This window comes from Leptonotus elevatus, chromosome 3 (assembly GCF_054856555.1).
Source record: "Leptonotus elevatus isolate MCC_2025b chromosome 3, RoL_Lele_1.0, whole genome shotgun sequence".
NCBI lineage: Eukaryota > Metazoa > Chordata > Actinopteri > Syngnathiformes > Syngnathidae > Leptonotus > Leptonotus elevatus.
In genome coordinates, this window is record NC_141241.1 from 26003662 (window position 1) to 26023271 (window position 19610).

The 19610-nt window shown below is 38.0% G+C and overlaps 1 protein-coding gene across 1 annotated transcript in view; it reads right to left on the reverse strand.

Annotated features, from left to right (window-relative positions):
- The window catches only part of iqgap1 (IQ motif containing GTPase activating protein 1), a 50779-nt gene extending 34292 nt beyond the window's left edge, over positions 1-16487 (reverse strand). Inside the window, exons 1-5 of the mRNA XM_086072046.1 lie at positions 16181-16487; positions 15116-15218; positions 3209-3365; positions 2229-2306; positions 1046-1122 (exon numbers count right to left, since the gene is read on the reverse strand). Coding sequence (XP_085928172.1) covers positions 1046-1122; positions 2229-2306; positions 3209-3365; positions 15116-15218; positions 16181-16226 — 461 coding nt within the window. The 5' untranslated portion in view covers positions 16227-16487. The remainder of the gene's footprint in view (positions 1-1045; positions 1123-2228; positions 2307-3208; positions 3366-15115; positions 15219-16180) is intronic.
- Positions 16488-19610: the final 3123 nt, after the last annotated feature.

The following is a 19610-nucleotide window of genomic DNA, read 5'->3' on the forward strand; positions in this document are numbered from 1 at the left end:
TGCAGTGTAGTGTAATGCAATTTTTAAATCACAAAGGCTGCAATTTGATAAATAAATGAATACATAAATAAACAGCTTCATTCCAGTTGGCCAGGATGCTTTATTTATTTTATTTTTTTATTCATTTTTACCTACAATTAAGTAATCATATTGTGTCTAGAGAAGTTCAGGGATTAAGAAGTGCAGTTCACCTTTACATGTCATTGTTTAATGGAACATGAAAAGTTGAAAGGATAACGCCACAGATTTGCTTGCATTTTTATGTATTCTGATTTGACTTATTGATTTATGCTTACATCACATTTGTTTGGGAGAATTTTGTTGTCGTAATGAACGTTTAAAACACTGGAAGTCAACATATTTAGTAAGTTAATAATTCTAATTGAAGTAACTAAATAAATTAAATTAATTCATGGTTTTATTGCCTTTATTTGAGCGTAAACTCAACATATAAAGACCATTTATGTATTGTATAATATTTTTAAATAATCTGATATCTTATTGTATTATAGATTAATGTATTACACACACGCACACACACACACGCTTGTTTCTTTGTGGGGCCATCTCATTGACATAATGCATTTACTAGCCCCTCCCCCTAACCCCAACCATCAAAGATGATTGCCTACTCCTATTCCTTACCCTAGCCTCAACCATAACCCAATTCAAACCTACACTCTAAAACCAAGTCTTGACCCTCAAAAAGAGGTGTAAACTTGTGGGGCCCAGCAAAATGACCCCACATGGACGGGTGGGCCCCACAACTCTGTGAAATCCCGAAATGTTGGCCCCACTATGTAACAAAAACAAGGCCACACACACACACGAAGAGGAGGGTGATACAATATGTATATATTACATTGCAATATTGAGGTGGAAAAAAATGTGAATATTTTTCAACATCATTCAGCTCTAATAGTAACTCAATTGACAAATTAACTAATTCAAATAATAGAATGGGAATTAAACTGAAGTGTCTGAATGCTAACTGACCCAGTTTTGAAATAGCGAGAGAGAAGGATTCGGGAAATTAAGGGAGTACCTTAGTGCATGTATGCAGTAAATGCAGCGTGGCATGTTCTTTCTGTCGTATATATCTGTCGTCTCGGGGTAGAATATCTGAAACATCAGGAACAATGATTCAATTCCTGCTGCAATACAATGATAGAAGCACATCCACATCTTACAGGAGGTGACCTTGGAGTATGATTTCAATGTGTTCAATTTCTTGCCAAAGTCATTTACTTAACATTACAGAACAATGGAAAATGAGATTGCGAATAATGCACCATTTGGTGTGTGCCGCATACCATCTTGCTCAAGAGTACTTCAACAGAAGGGGGACTATGGGGAGGAATTCACCATAGGGGACTGCTACAGGCCACTATAGCGACAGTGCAAAACGCTAAACATGTGATTACAATGGAAGAGTTACTAAGGCTGTGTATCGATTCAGATTTCCAAAATGTATTCGATTCCATTCACAGAGGCCCAATTCAATTAAATTGACGATTCACATTGATTTTCGATTCAGTTCAGGATTTCATGCCTTACCAATTTTGCTTTCATAAAGAACACAAGCACCAATGCTGAAAATAGTAGAGACAACTTGATCTTACACAGAATTTAATCGAATGCCATTTTATTAATCAATGTATGTTTTAAGTGTTTTCATATTTGTGATATCAGTTCTTTATATTACTACAAACTTTCACTGTTCTACAAAATATGACAACTCATTAAAACTGTGTGTGTAAAATAGTATTTGGCACAGCCCCTCTGGCACAGCCCCTTTGGAACACATTATTCTGTTAATATCTGACATTAAAAGAGGAACATTCAGAGAGCACGATTTTCCCCATCTTTAGATACAGTAGGGGCTTAAACTCGACTGTCAGTGTCTGTTGTTCAGTTTTGCTTTGTGACTAAGTACTTCATGTTTAAGTGTTAAAGTAATTTTTTCATAACAAACATTCTTGAAATATAGAAATTATACGTGGCAAAACACATTTAATTAAAAAGTGCCATATGATTTTAAATAATAATAATAATTTTCATTGTTGTTGTTGTAAAGAAATAATAATCAACTTTGTGCCCTACGATTGCCTGGCAACCTGTCCATTCCGGGGTGTACTGCTGAACTGCCATTGCGGATACAGCAAGAAACTGGCGTATAATATATATAATATAATATAGACAACACAAAAACATATTGCCATGCCCACCTTTGGCAGTCCCTTCTCAGACATAGCATTGAGCCACTGGATGACATTGTCAGTGTGCCTGAAATGGAGCCCTGTCGCCTGTTAGAGAGAAGAAAAAAAAAGTTGGGGTCATAATGACAATCAAGAGGCGTACAGCAGAACCAGAGGCTTACAGCACTTTACAAAACAAAACTGGCATGTTAGTTGAGCCATTAACATTGCATTGTCAAACAGAGCACGTCATTTTCTGCATTAGATTGGTCAATATGCTGTAAAAAAAAGAATACAAAAAAATAAAATAAAATCACACATCCCCAAAAATATTAAATTGACCAAATTTGGATATAGGCGGTTTGCGCCCCACAGTAAAGTTATACAACCTCAGCTCTCGTGGTGATGTAGGCAAAATCATGAAAACGAAGTCAAGAACAATAATGGCATGTTCAACTTGCATGTTCATACAGCACCCAGAAACCGTCTGACGTAAGAAGAAGAATTTAGCAATGATTGGCACCACTTGCATGTTTCATACAGATTGCTTCAATACATTTTCTGCATACAACAGTCGCTATCTTGATGATTATTTACTTTGCATACATCAGACACTCAAGGGATGTTTCAGCATGATTAACAATCTTTCATGTGTAAACGCCTTAATAACAGGACATTCCTATAGCCCTTTATCTGTAAAGGAACCATATTTGGCAACTTTAGTCGTGAACAGATTGTGTATGTCAGAAATAGTGCAATGCTATATTACAATATATCGTCACTAATTGCTGCAAAACAGATACAAATATATATATTTTTTCCTGATGAAAGAAGAGACTCTAATCTTTCTTTTGGTAGGTTCATGTTTTTATAGCAATAGAACACAATATTGTGTAGGCCTGGCATAATGAGTCAAAAACCAGTAAAACAGCCGCCGGGAGCGAAGGGGGTTGCTTTAGTGAAAATGGCTGGGAGTGAATGAGTTAATGAAATATACATATTGCCATCACCTTGTACCGTGTCTGCTCGCGGTCGTAGATCTTCTTAACGGAGACGGTGCGCGGAGCGAAGAAGTTGCCAAGTTTGGCCAGATAAACTCCATTCCGCAGGCCCTCTTCCAGCTCTGTAGTAGGCGGTAACTCTTCATTTAAACAGGCCTCCATCCATCTGCAAGGAGAGCAACATTACATCCAAGTCAGATATTTCTTATAAAATGACCATTTGAGGTAATTGCTGCTAAGAAGAGTTTATCACAATTATTAAACTCATTTGCTCGCAAAAACGTATAAATACGTTCTATTTTAAATGTTTTAAGTGTCCCGAAGACGTATTTATAAATTGTTTATGTTTTTTTTATGCTAGAGCATACAGAAGGCTTTGGTGCAGCCTCTCTCATCTGCAAAGAATGGTTGAAGAAATGGTAGTTATTATTACACAAACGGCCAGCAGGTGGCAGCAGAGCATAGGAAATGAACCAGGATCATGTTGAAAAAACCCTCAATTACTCAGAATTCTAAATAGATTTGTGAATAATGATGAAACTTAGCTATATTCTAATGCTAATTGCTGCAAAACAGGAACAGAAAAAAAATTCTGATTAAAGAAGAGACTTTAATTTTTCTTTTGGTAGGTTTCATTACATTTTGCTGAACTCAAAAATGCTTGCTTAATAATGAACCTTTTTTATTGAAATTCATAGATCATTTCACTCCAACTTCACTTTAAGACCAATAAACCAGCACAGTTGAACCTGTCATCCAGAGTTTCCAGCATTCCTCATGTGTGACCTTTCATTTCTTTCATGTCATACTGTGAAGCCACATTCTTGCCGTGTGTCAGCAGCCTTCAGCCATTGGGGCCTGCTGAGCTCTCTGACATGGACAACCCTGTTGTGACTGAATTCCACTAGCTCATGTCTTCACCACCTGGTAACTATGGACCAAACAGGTTATGTTGTGGAACTACATTTTTCAGCAGAATAGGTTGATTTTTTATTTCATTAGATTTTTGATTTTGTCTTAAAATGATCAATTTATAAATATTTCTATGAATACGTATGCGTGTGACTGATGTGAGTTACAGTATCTCTGAACGAAGGTTTTGACAAATTATTGTATTTGCATAATTGTAATTGCAAATTATTCAAAAGGTCTTGGTTTCACAACACTTTCATGGGTGTGTTGCTTTGTGTGGCTACATATAGTTAAATTCAAATGCATGTGATCAAATCAATTAATAAGGAGTTACATAAACAATGCCAAACATGCAACTGTGTCACAGATTAACTCAAAGAAAATTATCAGCAACTCTGCAGGCCAATTTAGCCCTTTGGAGCATTGAAGTGACATTAAGCAGTAAGCACGCTTCAATTGTTCAGTCAATTATTTTATTTTGTTATTGAAATGTCAGACGAGCACTAGTTGGAGAGCACAAATTACTTTTCCCACACTACACTAAACTAATATAGAAAACACTTGAGAAACTAGAATTAGAGTTTCAATGTTAAATGTATAAATTAGTTGAAAGGTTAAGAAATCATTGATATAATAATTTGCTGCAGCTCTACCTTGCAGTTGAACAGCCGGCTGATGTCAAATGCCTGTTGATGGCTGCCACTATTGAATATTTTTAGAATCGATTATTCTATTGATTATTCCATGAATTAATGGAATAATCGGATACAATTTTATTTTGCATTAAAATGTATTACTAAACCATCGGTCATTGCTTTCCAAAGTAAAAGCAGATGTTTGCAAATGTGTGTTCATTGATTAAACACAAAAGATAATCAGTCTGCTTTCATGAAGGACTTCAGAAATCAGAGAATAATTACTGTTGAGAGGTTGAATTCAGAGAATTTGGACATTTTAAATTAAACAATGGCTTGAAATGATTACACTGCTAGTCTTAAACAGGTTTGTCTCAGTTTAGCTCTACTTGCTTAACGTTGTGGACTGCGGTTTTCCACTTAGCACGGGAAAACTGGAAAAACCATACCATCAGCCAAAGCAAGCCACTTATGACAAAAACTGATCATAGAAGGGAATGATAGTTTTATCTACTTATTTCTAGGCATGTTTCTGTACACATTCAGGAGATTCATTTTATCCAAGAGGTCAAGAAAACTTTCTAGAACTACACTTAAAACTACACATGCTCTAATATAGCATCATGACAGTCTGAATAAAACTGAAGAATGTTTAGGGAAGACTTACACATGAGATGACGTGGACTTTTAAAGTATTACGCCATAGCCACTTTTAGACATCAAGGACAGATTAGCATTGGTTGACTCTGTAGGCTGCACATGAAATGGTTGTGTTAAGACTGTCGGGCAGCAGACATGATACTACCGTAAAGATAAGATTATTGGCAATGAAGAAAGGACATTCAAAGAGGGCACAGGAAAGTTAAAACAATATCATATTTGCCCAATCACCCTATAAGAGTATAAACCAAAGCTGCTTAGCTAAGATAATATGTAAAGTTGCATTAGTATTAATCATTGCTCCTTCCTCTGATGCTCTTTTTTAGATGATTTTATATTAAGGCCTTCTCATATCAGCTCTGATTAGGAAAGCCTTGAGTTTATCTTTGTTGGTGAGGAAACTCAAGACTGAGGGCAGACAGAGTGAGGTCACACTTGGCCTACTGGAAACAGGCACAGTCTCACTATTTTCATGATGCTAAGAAAACACTCCCACTCCTCCATAACTACGGTCTTTGTCAAGCAACAGCATGGTTGGGACATTTAAAGATGATTCCCACCTAACGCTCACCTATTTCCACAACTATGCTATGTGTTTGTTATTTGGTGTCGTAATCTATTCCAGCCTCGTCATAATCCTAAACTATTTTTCTCCTATCTTTTAAAATGATTTGAGATATTTGGACCTCATACATAAACACGCCTACTCAACAACATGTTGCTCTGCACAGGCCAGCGCCCTCTCAGCTGAAACAACTCCCGTCTCGGGATGTTGAGACACAGGGTCTCCACACAGGCTTGCTATTGAAGTTGGGGTGGCCAGACGGGAACAAACTCCCCCTTTCACTATGCACTGGAGCAGTGAAAGGCTCCATGAAGACTAATGGCTCCTTTATCAGGCAACACACCCTTTCCAGACTCACGCAAACAAAGACACACCCAACACTAAATCTGTAAGACAGCAGCTATAATTGGGATTTTTTTAGCATTGATGAGTAGTTTGAACAGCAGTGGCAAGCAGCCAGAATGCGTTTGAAGTTTTAGTTAGTATGCAACAGGCAAGTCTCAACAAAAATAAATAATGGTAGAAAAACACAGTAGTTGAATCATTTGAAGATCTTCAAAAACAACTGTTGCCAAGGATAGTGTCTCATCAAGAGTGTATTATTGTGGTAATTTTAAAAGTGTTTATTTTCTGTTTGAATGAGTTAGCATGCCACTTATTTAGCATTTAGCAAGCACACAAGCTGATGTGGGACCAATGGTATGTCTACTATCAAAGCGGAAATCAAGTCTGAAATGTTATGTTCTATGCGCCCCCACTAGTCTAAACACGGCATTCTGATTAATATTGCGTTTGTGGAATATGAATTAAGCAGCAAAGCGCACCCATTTTTGTCCATCTCAGGGGGCGGACATTTTGCCACTCTTTATCGACTGAAAATGACCTCATAGTACAAAAGGGCCCAGGTAACAACAGTCACGGCTCACCTGTTTTCTGGGTTTGGTCATGTGACGTTCGCAAGCTGAGCCCTTCAGCAATGTGATGTCATTTTCACTCGACAGCAAGAGTCAAAATGGCCGCCCCTTGTGATGGATATAAACAGGTGGATTTTTCTGATTAAGTCATATTCCACAAACGCAACATTAATCAAAATGCTGTGTTTAGAGTAGATTAGTGGGGCTCAAAGAAAATATTGTTGTAAAGAACATTCTTGACTTGACTTTCCCTTTAAACTAAAATTAAACTACATGACACTGAACTACAACTACTATTAACTACTACATATTTGTAATAGTTGAACCTTAAATGATACATTTAGCAAATTTTTCTCAATTTAGAACAATTCCCACATGTCTTAACAAAGGTCTGACATTCTTCAGTCAAAATAAACAAAGGGTTAAAAAAATAATTATAGCACATTTGTCATAGTCAAAATGAGGTAATGACAGAGCAGTAGCCTACTCAGTGTTGTCAACTTAAAGTCTGCGGGGAAACTCAAGAGCCAAAATACTCCAAATATTCTTCTACTTTAAAGCAAAGTGGCACGTGAAGCGGACTAATCACAGTAAAATAAGCCGATTTACGGCAGGCCAAGACTTTCTTACACCGGTGACTGGCCAATCAAATAACGCTAAAAGAAAATTTGCCAGTCATGGCAAAACAGCCACCTCAATTTACATAACAGTACTTGTACTTGTAAAATTAGCAGACAGTTGGAGGGGATGACAAGCTCAGACCTCGAAGTTGACAAACAAAGTTTTACTTTTCTACTTTATCAACACATAGATTGACATTTCTAGAAGTATTTGATTCAAGGTAGAAGTTTTGCACATTGATTCCAAGAGTAGAAATATGGTTACTTTTGTTAACTGATTAAATAAAAGCAAAACTTTTTAAGTTCTTGGTTTGTGTAATAATAATAATAATAATAATAATAATAATAATAATAATAATAATAATAATAATAATAATAATAATAATAATAATAATAATAATATAAAATCGGGGAAAACTTTTGTTAAAAAATCTGAGATTTTATTTTTAGGCAAAATCGCACAGCCCTAAAAGGAATAATCATTTCTTCCTTCTGTGCAAAAGTAGGAAACTGGCGTTGTGCTGAGGTCACAGGTCAGTCTCATAGGAAGAGGCCTGCGACTGACCACTGTCTCTCCAGGAAGAGATCAGCACTCCTTCCGCCCACTGCTGTGGAAATGAATCCTCTGTTCTACAGCACGATTTACATCCACATGACACCTAGAGTGACCTTGCTGACTTCACATCCATACAAGCATCCTTCTTCATATGATTGTGTCATGGACACACGCAGGGCTTGAAAGTTCATTTATGCATCCATCCATTTTCCGAACCACTTGTTCCTCACAAGATTAAAGTTAATAATTGATTTAAAAAACCTTGTTAGAGGGCCTTATTAACTGACAAGCCTAGTAGATGAGTTATTGTAAGGCTGTGGAGTGCTGTTCTTTTGTTTATTGCAGGAGGGCCCCGAATGGGCTCAGCAATGCCATTGTTTAGTGAGCACTCTGGCCTATAAACAAACAATGAAAGTACACTTCATTATACGAACTGACACAACATATCATTCAACAACATATTTCACAGCAAAAATAAATAAATCCAGCAGCACAATTAGACAACATCCAAATCTGGAATATGTTAATTCAAATCAAATTAAAAACACAAAGCTAACGAGATTTAAAATCAGATTTACATTTTGTGCAATGCCTAACCTAACTGCAATTGTACATGGATACTGCCCTCAGCTATGCTGTCAGTGAGGAGCTTATTCAAAAAAAAACTCAACATAAAACAAAACATGACCCCACCAGGGCTTATGTTTACTTTTGAGAAATAATAGCAAGAAACAGAAAGCATAAAAAATATATTAAAAAAAGATGAATGGTGCTTTTATCATAGAAACATAGAGCCAAATGGTCCATTACATGCTTTGCTGCAACAGTGGAATCTGTGCACCCACAGGTTGCTCACTGCAGCAACTTTTGACCAGCCTCAGGATTAACACTTCCTTGTTGTCTCAAATTGGGACTTTTGGGGAGATCTTAAAGAATGTTGCCCCAAACCTAAAACACAATTCATGTCTTCAATAGGGATATCCTTAAAAAGCTTCTTTACAATTAACCTGACAAGCCAGATTGATAATTGTGTTTCACTCAAGGGACTTCTTCACGTTATCAATATGGAACTTCACTCGGCAGATCCGTTTGGGAAAGGTGGTACATTCTGTACAATACTTTGAGCTGATTGGACGATGCAACATCTTGAGCGCGTTTGTTTTGACCAATCACAGCAACGGATGAAAATGTCGTCTTCGGTTTCATTTTAGGGGGGGGAAACAAAAAACACTAACATCTTTACCAGATACAAATGCACGAAGGCACAACATAATTCCACAGATTTTGACTCCTAGCCTAGAGCATAATTTCTCTCCTATTCAAATTACAATGACTTGGCCTTTGCCAGTATTAGGGAAGCAGCCAGTTACAAACCTTGTGTCTTATCAAATTTGCCATTATAACTGAAGAGAGTCATCATATGAGTTGTGTACAAAAAGTGCAAGTAGAAGATTGTTTTCCCATTGCAACAAGCATTCTGTGACAGTGCTCACAAAAACAATGAGTCAGCAGTATTTTAGCCTTTTTTGGCCACTACTAAAACCACCTCAACACAACTACCAGCTGGAAACAAATGTGAAAAGCTGTAAAAACAGAAACCTAAGTGTGCCTGGGGGTCGGAATCAGGTAGAGCTGTTAATCAGGTGGACGTGAGGGAGGGTACTCTGAGGGTATGCGCAGGGGAAGGGGGGACAGAGCTGAGACAGCAGTTTCATCCGACTGACAAGTTCCGCCGTCACCACTCTTGAAAACAATGACTTTCTCCGTGTTGTCATCCAAGCCAGAAGTGTAACTCTCAGCCTTCTCAGGTTGCGCAAAAATCTGAGGCGGGCCGTTGCTGGCTTGACAGAGGCGGCATGGATCCTTCAACTCTGAATGTGTGACTCTATAGTAACCATTAGCATTTACTGAACTATTTGAGCTCTTTCTGATTTGAAAAGGGGAACTAATTCTCTGTTAATGTGGCCCACAATGAACATTATGATATACTTCACTGCTTAGTCAAGCTACAAATATGTTTTTGCAAAGAATGCTATTGTTCATCCATTATGAATGTGATATTTGAACAATTATTGGCTGGATTTGACTAAATTCAATGAGTGTTTGTTCTTCAATGTGTGTTGTGGGCTTAACAATTAATTGAAACAATAACATTCTCTCAAACTTCCTGGTAATAAAAATGGTTCACCAATCGAATATTAGTCACCCAAGGAAAGGTCATACCACTAAAATAACATTATAGCTTTCTTGTTCACAGCAGTGCAAAGCTGGTTTGGTGTTTACAAAATGTGCACTTCAGCAGCAGCCATCCACAAGAGTATTTGGACATACTGTGGTTTGAAAACAGGAAATTACAAGTAAATGACCTGATCTTGAGGAGGAAACTGGGTTTGTATTGCGCTGGAGACCCAGAGAGAGAATATGGTGCTTCCTTATGTGGAAATAAATTCTATCAGGATGCTATGGCATCATACATAAGTCCCTAAAGCAGCAGTTAGAGATAATTGCTTAATTTGCTTGATTACGGTATGTTTTGCTCCCAGCCATCCATTCAGTTGTCAAGTGTAAATTACATTGAAGTTACACAGTAGTTTTACACCACTGCCTACTACCAAAAGAATAATAAACACACAGCTTCAAGCAATGTGTTTACATAAATTTGGGGCAACATTCTGATGGCTATCTTTAACATAACAATGTTATCACCTAGGAGTGGGGCTGGGCAATCAAAATAATTTGATTAACTTGTCATTTTAAAATTCAACGACTTGAAAATTAGCCAAAACGTAAAATCGAGGGAAGGAATTTAAGAGTTGAATTTGAATCAATCAAAGCTCATGGCGCTGACTATTGTCATTATTTTTAGTATGCAGTCGTGTAAAACTGTACCACATCCTGCTAAGAGCTCAAATATTTTGACTCCCATGTAACTTAATCAGGTAATGAAAATATTAGTATGATATATCCGGTCCACTGCGAAATACACCCGCAATTTGTTAATCAGAATAGAGTTACTCTCTTCCCAAACGGAAAATTTGCATGTATCATCTCTCATTTGCTTGTCCAAGTGCTCATAATGTTGTTCATCTGTATATTTACTCAGCCAATATGAAAATTGCCTCAAACCACACTCATATTACTGTGTGAATTTTAATTAGAGCACTATAACAACCAAACTCAGGCATGAATTATATTGGCAATCCCAAATGTTTCTCATTAAAATTGGTGTAGTGACGTAAGCTTCACACATTAGATGTTGTCATAGACAACAAGCTGTAACAATACATCTATTTATACAACAACTCTCAAATGGCACAATGTGCTTTCAGATGCACTCTCCTATGTTCAAAATGTCATTTAACTACCAAGCAGTTGTACTCTACAATATGTATCCCATACGGCTATTGGCACATTTTAAAATAAAGATGAAGAGAACAATAATGCGGTATGCAAAACTTTAAAAGGGTGAGGCTTGACTGCTACTGTTTCATGACCCGCTCAGCTTTTTGTCAGCTGGCTTGTTGCAATGATTCTTATCTGTTTCAATCAATGTTTAGAAATCAAATATGATACAGACTCTCCTCCCTTGTAAGAAAACTGCTGGCTGGGTGACTTTGATTAGCTTCGCTCCACAATGGAAAATGAGCCAGACAGGTGCCAAAAGCATTCTGGTAAGACACTAATTTGCCTTGAGGAAATACATTATTAGAGCAGCTGAAAGTGCAATCAGCAGAAGACACTAATCAATAATTACGACATGTTTAACTGCATTCCCCAGCTGGGTTAAAGGAGAATCAAAAGACTGATGGTTTTATTGTGGTGTATTTGCTTCTGTACGTAATCAAATGTAATGTTGACTAAAATATTTATATAACCAAATATTTTGAAGAGGTGACCTTGTCCTGTGGTGACTATTTGTTTCTGTTTTTTAATGTTTATAGCTTTGGCAAATAGTCAGTAATTGTGAGAAATATTGTAATAATTCAAAAGGGGAAACAAGGATTCCAGGGCTCGAGATTGCCCATACAGTAAAGGATGACATTTTGCCCCTAAAATTGGACACAGTACAAGTCCTTTTTTCATCTACTTGCTCATCTGCGACCAGTAAATTTGCTTTAAAAAAAAAAAGATTATTTATATATTATTCATTTATTGCTGACAATCCTCTGCTCCACACTTCAGCTAATTTATTTATCAGTAATATAGTGAAAATGAATGGAAATGTGAATATTTGCAGGACGATTTGTGCGCTCTGAAATGTTCTATTTGTGTCCCTAACATTTCTGGTTAGGGGCCACTGTGCTCCTAGGAAAAACGGTCTGGACTCAGCCCTGAGGATATATATTTGACAGTTACAAACATAAAAAGCAGTGAAGGGCAAAAACACAAGCAAGGTATGCAATGACGTACAGCACAAACAAGATTGATCTGTGACGTGTGTGAAAAACGACATAAACAATGTCAAACTCAATGCTCGGAAAAGCGTGTTCCTGGCAATTTAAAAAAAAAAAAGTCTTAAAGCAAGCCATGAAGGATTTCTCTGCTCCAATAAATAAACGTCAGAAATAGTTACAATAAAGTGTCACAGTGCATTCCTTCAGCTCAACATGTGCACACGTTAGTGTTCTCACACACCCTGCTGTGCACCTGCAAGAAGAATTCCCATCATTCCGCAAGCGGCCAACCGCGATCCAGCTGACAGCACGCAGGTGCCCCACCAACATGAGCAGCTTGTTCAAATTAATCCAGCGTGACATTTGGAGGCTTTCTTTCTACCATGGTGACATTAATGATTATTAACTGAGGAAAAAGATGCAAATAAGGTAAGAATCTAGCTTTTGATAAAGTCTGCATGCAAGGTCAAGCATGAAATATGCAAATACTAAACAAGATCACTTCAAATCAGTCCTCTTAATGATAGTGTTCCACACAATTGTGATATGTTGAACAAGCCCCATCATTATAAGTGATGATAACCAAAGATAATGCATACATGATGACACCAATTTTCCGATAACAATTAATGGAAATTGTGGGTCATGGTCATGATAAAACCTAAAACAGGCCATGTTTAAAGTGGAAGTCAACCTTAAACATTTCTTGACAATAATATGTTAGATGTGACTTCACTAGTCTTAACATGACATTCTGATTAACATTACATTGGTGGAATATGAGTTATGAAGCAAAATCCAGTCATTTATAATATCCATCTTAGGGGTGTCGACTGAAGATGACATCAGTGTTACTCGGTTCTCAGGCAACGACAAAACACAGTTCACCTGTTTTCTAAAGCTGTGCTGTGATTGGTTGTTACCTGAGCAACATTGATGTCATCTTCAGTCGACAGCAAGTGGCAAAATGGCTGCCCCTTGAGATGGATAAAAACGGCTGGATTTTGCTGCTTAACTCATATTCCGCAATTTAGACTAGAGGGGCTGCATAGAACATATTATTGTCACAAAAAAAGGGTTGACTTGCTCTTTAAAGTAATATGTTCACATTCTTAACAGTTGTAAAATTATAGCTGTAAATCAAAGGGGTGTTGCATTTTGCTTTTTTTTTAAACAACCATATCCAAGGAAAAACAACCTATCAGAGAGAGAAGGCATGTCAGACAAGTTGTCAATCATTTACCAATCAAAATGATTCCCGAGCGCGGCTCCTGCTGCTGCTCACCGCTCCCTCGGGATGGGTCAAATACAAAGAAAGAATTTTGTCCCACTTAGTTGGGTGTGACAATCAGTGGCACTTTAACTTTAACTTGACTATGCAAAATTAACTGCTATTAGAAATGGCCAAGTTTGAAAATCGCATTGCAGCTTGCCTTTGATTAAAAAAATAATCGTCCCCAAAAATGTTGGTTGAACTTCAAAATTGTCCGAATCTAGGAACATTTGAATTTGATGTTCCAATGCATGCAGTGACACAGTGGGGAAACATTTGAAGAGTGGGCTGAAAGAGAATACATGTGCAACCGGGATGGCAAAACTCTTCCAACGTGACATGTAGATTTCAGAGGAGAAAGCCTGTCATAGCGTGGTATGACACGTGTGGGTGTGTGGTGGAAAAGCCATGACACGGAGAACTTGGGAGGACATTTTTAAAACATACAACATATTTGTTGCATGCTTTACACTATAAAAAGGTCGGACAATTTATCACTCAAGAATTCCAGAACATGAAGGCTGAATGATAAATGCAGAGTGGATGTTTACATACTGCCATTGAACTATTTTTAATGAGAGCCTCTACTTTTGCAGCAGCGCGCACTTCGGCGCTTACACCGGAACCTGTTGCCATGACAACAGCACGTTTCTGTGGCAACAGCGATAAATACAAAAATCAACGGGGGACTGAGTCACTTCCTGTCTCATACAATCCTTCCTCTTTTAAATCTGTGAGCCTGTTGGTGCCGCAGTCTACCCCTGAGGCACCAAAAGCAAACATACTCAGCTGTTAACACACTCTCATGAATATATGTGTGGGCAAACAAAAGAGCAGGCCTCACCTGCAATGGCATAAACGGTAGAAGCTCTTTTAAGTATACAGTATACATTTTAAATCATCAGACTGCATCAACAAAGAAAATCTCCAAAAATATCCTGATGCAGTCATGTAAACAACTTAATTATGTGGGGACTCTATTTAGTAGCAGAGACAAGGAATAGAGAAAGAAAACGGATGAAAAGCCATGACCTGAAAGGTGGATCCATTTCACACAGCAAAGGCATGAGTTTTAATGACGCTCACCTCGTAATGAAAATAAACCTACAAGCCAGTTGCAACCTGCTCTAAGTGCATGAATGGGCCTGATCAAACCTGGTACAAGACAATGAGCACTAAAGGTAACGCATGCCTCCTGTATAATTCAGTGCATCCCTATCATTCAGTGAGATTCACAATGACCAGGTCCAAATATATATATATATATTTTTTTTTTAACTAGCAATATGACAACGCATTCAAGGTCATTTTCATTGTCAAGTTATAACAAAGTTGCAATCCCAAATCTAGTTGTCAGTTATATGGCCTTCAGACTTCTAGCTCTAACCTCTTTGCCTCTTCCAGATGACACAGATACTCGTAGGCCATGTTCTGCTGTCGCCTCTCATCCATCTCCTCCGCCGTGAGTCGCTCCACGCCATCCAGAACAGCTGGAGCATGAGAAAGATATATGAAAAGATTTGCATTTGTTGGGTTGTAGAATACAGAATAGAAATCCTTTGTGAATTTAAAAATGTTCATTGTGACATGACCTTTTTTTCCACAAATAGCTTCCTTGCTTGCATAATGTTGCCCACTTTCCACATAGCTTGCTGACTTTTCTAAAGTTCCTCTCACAGGGAATTCACAAAGGAAGCCTGGCTTGCTTATTAGTCATCTGTGTGCCTGGTTAACACAATTGTGCTCTGGGTTGCTTGCCTGTATGATGTGGTTATGCTTTTGTGCTTATTTACACACACAAAAAAAGGGGGGTGGGGTAATTCATTGAATGTTTGTGGAGTCATTATCGTGAGGGTACAGAGCGCAACTGTGTTTCCTAATTATGGGGAGAGATTGTGGTGAAAGGGGGGCAAGTAAGACAGAGGCCCCTTTTAATCCTCTTGTCATAGGTAGACTTGTATTGCACCACAGGCCACATCAGCAGCAGATAGATCCTGTTCTCCAAAACAACAGGAGCAAAGTGGTGTGTACATAGGGACTATGTTGACGCTTTTTGCTCTTTTCATTACTACATGTAATAAACTGATAACTTATTCTTTCCCAGACCATTGAGAAATTGGCTTCAGATTTTTAATTAGGTAACATGTCGATGTGTTTTTAACTAGTAAATAAAAGTAAGTAAGAAAGTGGAAAGAGTCTGTGCTGTACAAAGGAGATCTCTCAACGCATAGATTATTGAAAGAAAACGCGGAAGTCTGTAAGCATGCTGCCAAGACACACACGCACAGAGCTGGGTGTGAGCTCTTCATATTAGATCAAAGACACTTTCCTCAAGTGTTCTTGCTTTGTAGCAAAGCAGACTTGAGGTCTGGAGCTGCTTACGTGCAGTGTTACGGAAAAGGGTGCCAGTCTGGCATAAAAAAAAAAAAAAAAAGCAAGAATGACAACTTACAGCCATATCGTGGCCGCGGCCCGTCTGTCTCGTCTGAAGCTGACATCCTCGTCTTTTGACAAACGTCCACCTTCTGTTCACTTGAGTTTAACTCCAAACTCAACGGGACGTACAAGCCGCCACACTCCGAAGTCGAAAACCGAGTTCGAGCGAAAAGAAAACCGACAAGGACCTTTCGGCCCGCTTGTTCCTTCACTGCACACTTACAGTTGAAACTTTTTTTTTTCTTCAAACCTCACTTGTGTCACTGGGTGTGTTCTTCCTAATCCAAAAGTATGCGTTTCAGGAAACGGAGTTCTGCGAGCTCTGCCGCGCCAAACCTGACGGCGCAGCGACCCCTGCTGTCCGCTGCAGGCAGCAGGCAGGGCTGTGTGCCCTTATTGGCTTGACTCCAACAGTGTCCAAATATTATCCTTTGGGGTACGTACGTATACACAAAAACTGAAAGATGCAAAGGCCACCTTGGATTTCTTCACATTTACTTCATTAAACACGCTAAATCCATCCATCCAGCAAATACCTGAACAGTGTATATATCGGTTTTTATATGAGGTCCTTGTACTACATTGTATTAACTAGACTACTACAAGTCTAGTGCATGTTTTATCATGCTCCTTTCTAGTAAGACAATTCATCACACGAGTAGAAAACTTAACGTATTTGAGTAAAAAAAAAAACACTGTTGCCTTTACAGCAAGGATGAGAGGATGGAAGGTGACCACACAAACAAACAAAAAACAACACAAAAATGTGTGAGTAAGGAATTATAAACATATTTACTCTAATATTTTTTAATTAAAAAAAAAAAGACAAAAAAAAGGGTGAGTGAGGAATTATAAACATGTTTTCCCTCAAACCACTGTTTTCATGGAAAATGTATTTTGGAAGTTTGTCAGCGTTTTTTTCGTGAGCTAGACCTGGTGCCTCCCTATCCCACGCAAATAGCCGGGTTCTAATGTAAAGTTCGTTGTAATGTAAGCATTCACCACTAGATGTCAGACATTACTTAGTTGCACTTTGCACCTGAAAATGACAAAACCTAATAGATTTGGAATGAGATGCAGGACAAACACACAATACCTACAATACCATGCTACAATGTCATTTCATTTGTGATGTAGTCATCTGGAAACATCTACCTCCTAGGTCTATTGTCGATAAATGTAATGTTCCCATTGAGAATGACAAAGTTACTATGTTTCATTCAGTCATTCAACTTTATAGCATCACTTAAATGTGCATCCTACAGTGCTTATCCTCATTGGGGTCACAGATGAGCTGGAGTCTACCCCAGCTGACTTTGTGCAACACAAAGTATACACACAGCAAAATCGCCAGTGTTAGATTAACACTGAGAGTGTTAAATCTAACACTAGAAAAGTGTTTATATATGTCCACACCAAGGTGTGTAAAGCTGACACTTTTCAAAGTTACTTTTGTCAGTGTTACTCCCACACTGTATAGTGTTAAAAATCTGCACTGGTAAACACTGACTCTACTCTACACTAGTGTCAATGTTGAACATTTAATTCTGCCAAACTACACTTAACTCTGGTGTTTAAACACATCTGAGTGTATTGCACTAGTGTCATTGTTAAAAATGTAACTCAAACGACACTTTACTCTGGTAAATGGCACTTCATTTACATAGCATTTTGCCTCCTTACAAGGCCCTCAAAGCACTTATTGGCATAGTCACACTGGCTTGGGATCAAACCAACACTCTCAGGGTCATGAGAAGACCACTCGATCACTGAGCCATACCACCCCCAATATCAACTGAGATATCGACAGCACGCTGGAAAATTGGAAAGCTTCTTCACCGGAAATGAGGGTGTGGTCAATTTAACACTCAAGGTAGTGCTATTCAGGTTACACCCAACATCCACCCCAACACTCAAGGAAATTTACTCTGACAGCGTAACCTTTTATCCTAACAGTGCTGAAATAACACTGCTGCATATTTGATCGAACACTGGAAATTTAACACTAACCAATTTGCTATGCATCCTGACTGGATTGGTTACTTATCAATCGCAGGGCACATACAGAAAATCAACCATTCTCTTTGTTTTAATGTAGCGCTTTGTCTCCATCATATGGTGCTCAATGCCTCACATTCACACACCAGTGGTCAGCTGCTGCCATGCAGGGAGCTACCAGGTCAACTGAGAGCAAATCAAGGTTCAGTGTCTTGTTCAAGAAAACTTCGACATGGTGACCAGGGATGAGGATCGAACCCGTGAACCTCTCGGGTGAGCAATGACCGCTCTACCACTGAGCCATGCCACGACACATACTTACATTCATGCCTAGGGCCAATTTAGAGTCCTCAATTAAACTAAAGCATGTTTATTGGAATGTGGGTGATGTGTTATTTTTCTTCCTTTTTGATATTGTTGAACTATTCTTCTTTTGTTTTGATGTGGCTTTCTGTTGAAATTGTCAAGAAATGACAAGTAGAGATTTCTGCCTATATGCAATCAAATTTGAATGTGACTGATGCGAAGATTGTAATTTTTACCCCCTGAACACTGGTTGTTTTACATACAGTAGTAATTGCTACTGAATACCCGCACTCAACCTTATGAGATTAATTTCTTGTAACCAGTTATTGATGGTAGCAATTATCATGGAGGCTAACGTAATTGGTGGCGCATCAAGCGAGACCTAGTGAGGGATTTACTGCTGTCACTATACCCAAGGGCATTATCACACAAAACCAATCTTTGCCAGACCTGGAGGCTTTTCAAATAGGAGGCAATCTCGCCATCTCCACTCATTACAAGAGCGTCAAAAACATTATGTTTCATTATCATTATCATTCACACATTTGATTATTATTATTATTATTGTGATTATGGCAATTATATATATCGAATAAAAAATAATATCTAAACATTATTTGTCGTCAGTTCTGATACTTGTATTTGTGTATATAATCAAATAGAAAATATGTAAATTTATGTAAATAGTATTTATCTTTTTTTTTCTATTATCATACCTGTCTTCATGAGAAAAAAGAATTATCCCTACAGTGAGGATTTGAGGTACAATTGGTATCCATACTATAACCTACTATAGCTTATTTAAAAAAAAAAAAAAAAAAAAAATAATAATAATAATAATAATAATAATAATGATGATGATGTGCTAGAGTGCTCAAGTGCATTGCTCAGGAGCATCTCAGCAGTGTTTGGTGACCTTATTCTTAACATTAGTTTATTCCAACCCTCGTATAAATGGGCTTAGCCTTTTTTTTTAAGTATAAACATATAGCATAAGATGGGGAAAATCAAACATAATGTTTTCCTTCCCAGACCCAGGCCTTTCGCTGTGCTCGAGTCAAACCCTCTAGGCAGCAGCACACTCCAACCTGCCGCAGTGGCCTTTCGGGCGGGGCCAAACACGTCTGTATAAAAGGGCAGAA